Raw genomic sequence first — 7421 nt, 5'->3', positions numbered from 1 at the left:
TTTTTAAAACAAAAAAAAAAAAAAAAAAAACCCTTTTCTTTTCCTAATGACTTTAACATATAAAATAAAAGCTTCATGGGCCAGCCCAGTGGCTCACTCGGGAGAGTGCGGTGCTGATAAAATAAAAGCTTCATGAAATTCCATGTAATCTTTATTTTGAATTAGAATTATCAGTATGAAACTAGATTTACTTATTTTTTAGTCTCTAAAAAAGTGCACAGTTTTTAGCTCTATCTACTGAAAAAGCTTAGGAGCAATGACAGCCTACCAGCAATAAACACTTCTATTGCCATGATTGTAGTTCCTAAATACCATGTCATTCAAAAAAAAAAAAGAAAAACAACCAAGATTCTTTGAAGAAATTACTGATTCCAGGTCTAAAGCAAGAAATACTCAAGATGAACCTGGGACATCTTGTCATGTTTAAAAGCACAGAAGTTACCAAAGATTATTAAGTTCATATCAAAGGCCTGAGTAGCCATCCTGGAGGGCAGTCCTCTTGGCCATAGATGGTACAATTTGATCATCAAAAAGAACAGTGATAGCAGTAGATTGAAACAAATCCTTGAATTCATAATTGCACTGAAAAAAAAGAATCATCTTTTGAAGCTGCTAGAGCATGAACTCCATCTGAAAATTGAAAAACAAGGGAAAAGAATCAAGCATATTTATCTATTGCATCTGCTTTACACATTATATTTCTTAGTTATTTAATAAACTATGCTAAAACCATTAGGTAAGAAATTGATGGGGAACTTTATAATGGATGGAGTGAGCTGAACACAGTAATCAGTCATATTACTCCAAGTGGGACAACAGACATTAGGTGCCTTTTGATATGATGCAAGAAGAAGGATACATCACCAGCTGTGAGGTATTCTTGCCCCACCTCCCCCTTCTCCCCCTGTAGATTTAACTATTAATTATAGGAAATCTGGAAGATAGAAGAACATGTTAAACACCACTGCAAATACAAATACAGCCACAGCCAGACTGTGGGGCTTTCTACAGATAAGTCCTTAAGAGGCACATCATTTGGAATGTGTGGACCAGGTTGGCTCATGATTTTAATAAATCAAATGTCAGAAGACATTTTTGAGATAATTAGGGAACAAACGAAAACTATGGGAGTTCACCACTGCATGACCAGCCCTACGAGAAATCCTCAAGGAAGTCCCACATCTGGAACCCAAAAAACTAAAATTGCTACCACAAACACACAAGAAAGAGCAAAACCCACTGGTAGAACAAAAATGCACATGAGAACGAAAAAGAAACTAAATCTTACGACCACAAAAAACCATAATGACAATGTAGTAATGTCCCTGCTTTATTTCTGATTTTAGTAATTTCAGTCTTCTCTCTTTCTTTCTTGGTCAATCTAGATAAAAGGTTTGCAAATTTTGTTGATCTTTTTAAAGAATCAACTTTTAGTTTGTTGATTTTTTTTTTCCTTTTTGTCTTTTTTACTGCATTGTTGATTTTTATTGTGTATGATAATTACTATTGTTTTTAAAGGTCCTTACATGTTAGAGGAGATACCTACTAAATTATTTATAGGCAAAATGATACCATATTTGGGTTTTGTTTTAAAATAATCCCGAGGGGGTGGGAAGTGATGAATATTGGTAATTGTTACAGCTTGTTGATATAGTTACACGGAACCTCATTATATATTATACTATTTTTGTGTATGTTTGACTATTTCCATTAAAGAAATAAAATGTAGTGGACAAAAAAAGAACACTAGGCCCCCAAAGTTCTCTTTTTTTCCCAACTTTAGGATATGGTATTATTTGGGATCACCACTGGGGGTTACTGAGCAACTTAAAACTCAGACTTACAGAAACCCTCATGTCTAAGGACTTCAGAGCACATCTGCTTTTGGCAGACATGGCTTCCCTCTTTTCCACACTGTGGCTGTCTAGAAAAGGGAACTAACTCTCTTTGTTCTTCCTCCAGGCTTCACTGCATCACCACATTTCTGTAGCACAGACGGACGAACTTCTTCCTGCCAGGAATTCTCAGCGGGTTCCACACCCTCTTGACTCCAAAACCACATCTGATGTTTTAAGGTAGATACCAACCTAGGCAAGATAGCAGTACAGTTTGAAATTATATTCCTTTACTTTTGTTTTTCCAAGGTATTTTATTTATTTTTTGCTTTTTCTTTTTTTTGTTTGGTTTTTTGGGGTTTTTTTTAAGTTTTTTCTTTCTTTCTTTCTTTTTTTCTTTTCCAAGGTATTTTAAGTTTCATGGGAATTATGAAAAAGATGCTTCCATTTGTGCAGTGAAGCAGTGTCCAGTCAGCCAGCAAGAGCTACAGTCTCCCCATGTATAAATACATGGAACAAGCAGCGTAACGTACTTTTGTTCAATTAGATAGTTATGTATAGTTACCATCGCCTTTGCTTCCTGTTCAGAGGAGGCATCTCATGGTGATGAAAAGAGGTCAGGTTTAGGGGGTGGATAGTTAGAAGACAGTGTCTGTAACCTAAAGAACTTTGTGTTGAAAACACATTTTACCTTTCCTGCCGTAGATTGTATGAATAAAAGTGACTAGAACATAAATTCCACAGTTGAGAAATGTGTCCCAGAAGTGTGTATTAATTATTTTGCACTTCAGCAGGTCATAAACATTCTTCATGTACCTTAAGAAAATATACAAGCTTTTTCTAATGTTTTCTAACTCTTAAATGATTTGGAAATTATAGTTGAGCAAGAACCTGATCAACATGAGTTTGGCTTCCAGGCCCTCTTGAGGAGTACTGTCCAATAGAAATATAATGTGACGGGCCGGCCCGGTGGCGCACTGCTACAGTGCGCCGCTTGGGAGCGTGGCGGCGCTCCCGCCGAGGGTTCGGATCCCACATACAGACCAGTTCCCGCTCACTGGCTGAGCGAGGTGCAGGCGCGACACTGAGGGTTGCGATCCCGTTGCCGGTCCCGGTCCGGTACGGGCGCGACACTGAGGGTTGCGATCCCGTTGCCGGTCCCGGTCCGGTACGGGCGCGACACTGAGGGTTGCGATCCCGTTGCCGGTCCCGGTCCGGTACGGGCGCGACACTGAGGGTTGCGATCCCGTTGCCGGTCCCGGTCCGGTACGGGCGCGACACTGAGGGTTGCGATCCCGTTGCCGGTCCCGGTCCGGTACGGGCGCGACACTGAGGGTTGCGATCCCGTTGCCGGTCCCGGTCCGGTACGGGCGCGACACTGAGGGTTGCGATCCCGTTGCCGGTCCCGGTCCGGTACGGGCGCGACACTGAGGGTTGCGATCCGTTGCCGGACACGAAAAAAGACAAAAAGGAAAAAAAAAAAAGAAATATAATGTGAGCCTAATATCTAATTAAAATTCTTCCAGTAGCCACATTAAAATAGTAAAAAGAAATTGGTGAAGTTAATTTTAATGATATATTTTATTTAACTCAGTATATCCAAAATATTATCATTTAAGTATGTAATCAATATAAAACAGAGATATTTTACAAGTTTTTAAAAATACTAAGTCTTTGAATTCCAGTGTATAGTTTACACTCACAACACATGCCTCATTTCAAACACTCTATGGCCGTGGGTGGCTAGTGGCTGCCATAATGGATAGTGCAGGTCTAGAAGGAAGGGGGAGCACGAGACAAAGGACTAGGCACAAGAGCCCGAGGCAAGTTCAAGAATGACTTCGAGGCCTTCTTCCTGCTGATATCTGGAATGTGAGAATCTGAGAACTAGCCTTTCCTCTCTTGTGGCTCATGCCCCTGATCTGTGTGTTCTCTTTGGCAGGTTTGTTTTGGAGCAGTACAACGCTCTGTCCTGGCTCACGTGCAATCCGGCCACCCAGGACCGTACTTCCTGCCTTCCCGTCCACTTTGTGGTGCTCACTCAGTTGTACAATGCCATCATGAATATACTTTAATTGGAAAAGCACTTGTTCTCTCTGGCTCAGTTCCTTCTCCCTGCAACCTCAGTCCAAGGAACCTGCTACACTCTGCAAATACCCACATCCTTTTCTTCAGACCACTCTCCACAGTCCTGCCCTGTGATTCCTTCTCAGCAGGCACATGTCAATTCTGCAGTGTTCATTTCCAGAGTGACTCCTTGACACTTCTCTCATGGACCTGGGAACTTCCATAAGCAGTGACTTTCAGCCAGTGTTGTGGTTTGTGCAACCCCCAACCACTGATCCACAGGAAGTGGTGGTTGTTGGTGGCTTTTAAGAGGGAAACAGAAGAGAGTGTCCTTTTGCACAAGAGTCTGTGTTTTCAGCCTCTGTTTAAAAATGAGGGCAGTTTAGCCCTTTGGATGAAATCCTCTAGTTATTGGTGTATGGCCTGTGGGTTACCTGAACTCCATAATCTCGGACTTTTTAAAAATAAGAACCAGCTCAAGTACATGATTTCATACTGGGATTTCTGTCTCCCTAGTGCTCCCAACTAGATTGGTGTGAGTGCTTTGGTTGACTTCATACCTGTGTGTAGATACAAAAGGTCTGGAGACAGCTTCATTTAGTTTATTTATTTTAAGTTGTTTTGTCATATGGTTTTTGTGACTTTCTTTTATTTTTTTAATTCATGAGGACCAGGCAGGTACTGTAGCTGAAACCCAACTCAGATCCACCATAGGATTCTTTGACTACATACCTCTGTCCTAGAAGCTGGAAAAGGAGTGAAAACAAATTGGGAAGATCATGCTTAAAAAGTAAAATACTCAAAACCACCCAGCAGTAGGTTTTGTTAAGAACAAACTAGGTCTTAAAAGTTCTGCCATGTTAAGTGGCCACCATTTCATGAAGGAAAACATTTTTATACAGAAGGCAGTCAAGCTCAACTCAGAGCCATGGAGGCAAGGACCTTAAGTAGTTTTATATAGTCACAATGGAAATATATTTTCTAGTTTCTTTCTTACTGAAAGCCAGGTCTCTCCTATCATTAGATCAAAAGGGACTCGTGTACATATCGCAACTGAAAGTGTTTGCTCATAAAATCAATTATAAATATGGTGAATTTCCTGGACCATAGGAATATTATTTCAAAGAAATATTACAACTTAACCATTAAATTAGTACTTGAAGTTGAGCCTTCATGGTGGGACTTTATAAAAAATGCCTTTTTAAAGCATTAATGGCTAATCGAAGTATTTTATGACTCCTCATTCCAGGCCCAGAGGGTTGTCTTTGAAACCCTGTTTCTAACTCTTGTGTTGTGGGTTTCTGTCTGAGGGCAGTGCACATGGACTGGCCTCCTGGGAGCCGCTTTGACCAGGCCGTTGAGCTCTTGTCATCTGTGGAGAGTATCATGCAAATTTTAAAAGTTCTTCCAAGAGACTTCCATGTCCTGGTTGTTAACAAAAAAAAAAAGGAAAAATGTAATAATTGATATGATTTTGTAAAAGTATTTTTCTTGAAATAATCTAACGTTTAAAACATTATATTAAAAAAAAAAGTTGTGTGGTGGGAATGTGAAAGCAGAGAAATAACTTGTAAATGGATAATTTTGTTCTCTGTACCACCAATTGAAAGGGGGGGTTGACTTTCGCAATGTATAGGTTAAAAAAAATCTGATATATCAAACCATTTGTATCTAATGTGTACAGTGTAAAATTGACTTTAAAAATATTGCAGTGCTATTTTTTCTTAATCAGAAAGGAAAATTCTCAAGGCCTTTTGAAGAGCGTAAGATGATGAAGATTGTAAACTTGTATAAAATTATCTTGGTGAGAAGACAAATTGTAAAGCAGATATTTGTAATCTTTTACCACTTTGGGGTTGCTTTTTTCCTGGAATTCATCAGAACTTTGAATTTTTTTTTAATGGGCTGTTTTTAATGCAGGGGCTTTTTCTTCCCTAGAAACCCAATTCTAAGCAGAAAAACAGAAAAAACAAAAACAAAAAACAAAAAACCCCTACAAAAAATTAAAAAAAAAAAAAAAGGCAGCAAAGGGTAGTTTTCATCTGGTGTCTTTTATTTAAGTTTTTTAAGTTAAGAAAAGCTGGTGACATATTTATACGTTTTTGTGCAAAAATAAATGAATGGCAATAGATTTTAAAAACTCTTATTATGTACTTCTGTGTGAAAAAGTCTGTATAATATTTCCTTTAAATATGCATTATTTTACTTGTGAGTTTTTTACTGAATTAATCTGAAATGTACAAGCCCTGGATTTGCTACAGAGTGAGAAGTTATTTTATTTTTTTTTATTTTTAATTTTGGAAATTCTGCAGAAATCAGAACTCTTAACCATGGTTTGAACTAAAAAGGGGAGGTGGGAAGGGAAGAAGGGTGGGATTGTCCAGCATGCTTGTATGTATATTTCAGAACCTTTTTTAAATGTAAAAGCTGTACATTTCTGGGAAGTTCTGAATTTCTTTTGTTTCCTTTTTTCCTTCAAGCATTTTGCAGTGAGCTTCTTTTATATATAGCAAACAATTTGAAAGAATACAAAAATATGTGAAGTTCATTTAAAAAAAACTACAGTATAGCGCTGGTACAGTACACTAAAAGACTTTGATAAAAAGAAACAATAATAAAAGGCCTCCATTTTAAATGTCATTCATATATACCTTGTGGATGAGAGCTATATACTTTTACACACTTTTTTAGAGGAATAAATTATTGAATTACTGAAACTTTGAGTGGCTTTTTTCCTCCCATTCTGCCTTTGTAAGAAAATTATGTACACCTGTTCAAAGGTGTATATATTATAGGTTGAACCAACCCTAGACTAGGAGTCAGGCTCTACCTTCCAGTCAGTAGAACGGATGTAAAATTTTACTGCCCTAATCATCCTAACAGCTGTTCTGAAAAGGTATTCTTGTATGCCAAGGCATAAGTGCATTCCTAGAACATTTTTAGATACTAAAACACACATACACACAATGTTGAATTTGGAGTCATGGTGTTTAGTTTCTTAACTGTTTTGAGAAGATCCAATCTAATGGTACTACCCAGCTATAAGATTGTGATCAATACTAGAACAAATTACAAGTCTGTATTTATATTCTACCTCCTTTCTCTTCATGGTCCCAGCTAGTTTCTTTTTGATGTTCCTTAGGAATAACAGGTATGTCTCTCTTTGCTGTTTTCTTCATTCATAGGCTGGTGACAGTAGTATGCAATCTGACACACCACATACAAGCAAGTCCCTTGCTGACTGTATGCCAGCCACTACTTTTTTTTTCCCCCTTTTGGCTCCCCATCCAGTAGGGAAAACCACATGTTCCAGGGGAGTCTGGAGGGTTTATTTACTATACTGCCCTGGCGGAATCTGTCACTAAAAATAGTAAACCCCAGGGCTTGGCAGAGTTAACAGTAGAAAATTAAATAATTAGGCCTTGCTTTTAATCTCCCTCTATCTGTTTAGAAATATACATTGTTCTGAATATAATATTGTCCAAATCTAGAACAAAAACTGTTGAGACTACTCAGCCT

General features: G+C 38.3%; 1 protein-coding gene across 2 annotated transcripts in view; it reads left to right on the top strand.

Moving 5' to 3' along the window:
• Positions 1-6619, top strand: part of MED13L (mediator complex subunit 13-like) — a 52420-nt gene extending 45801 nt beyond the window's left edge. For both annotated transcript variants that reach the window (XM_008577093.1, XM_008577092.1), the window contains exons 22-23: positions 1963-2075; positions 3778-6619. In XM_008577093.1, coding sequence (XP_008575315.1) covers positions 1963-2075; positions 3778-3910 — 246 coding nt within the window. In that variant the 3' untranslated portion in view covers positions 3911-6619. The remainder of the gene's footprint in view (positions 1-1962; positions 2076-3777) is intronic.
• The last annotated feature ends 802 nt before the right edge of the window (positions 6620-7421 follow it).

The sequence above is a fragment of the Galeopterus variegatus genome, unplaced genomic scaffold (genome assembly GCF_000696425.1).
Source record: "Galeopterus variegatus unplaced genomic scaffold, G_variegatus-3.0.2 Scaffold1450, whole genome shotgun sequence".
In the NCBI taxonomy this organism is placed as follows: Eukaryota; Metazoa; Chordata; class Mammalia; order Dermoptera; family Cynocephalidae; genus Galeopterus; species Galeopterus variegatus.
The sequence above is the reverse complement of the archived record's forward strand: the minus strand, read 5'-3'. Positions and strand labels throughout refer to the sequence as shown.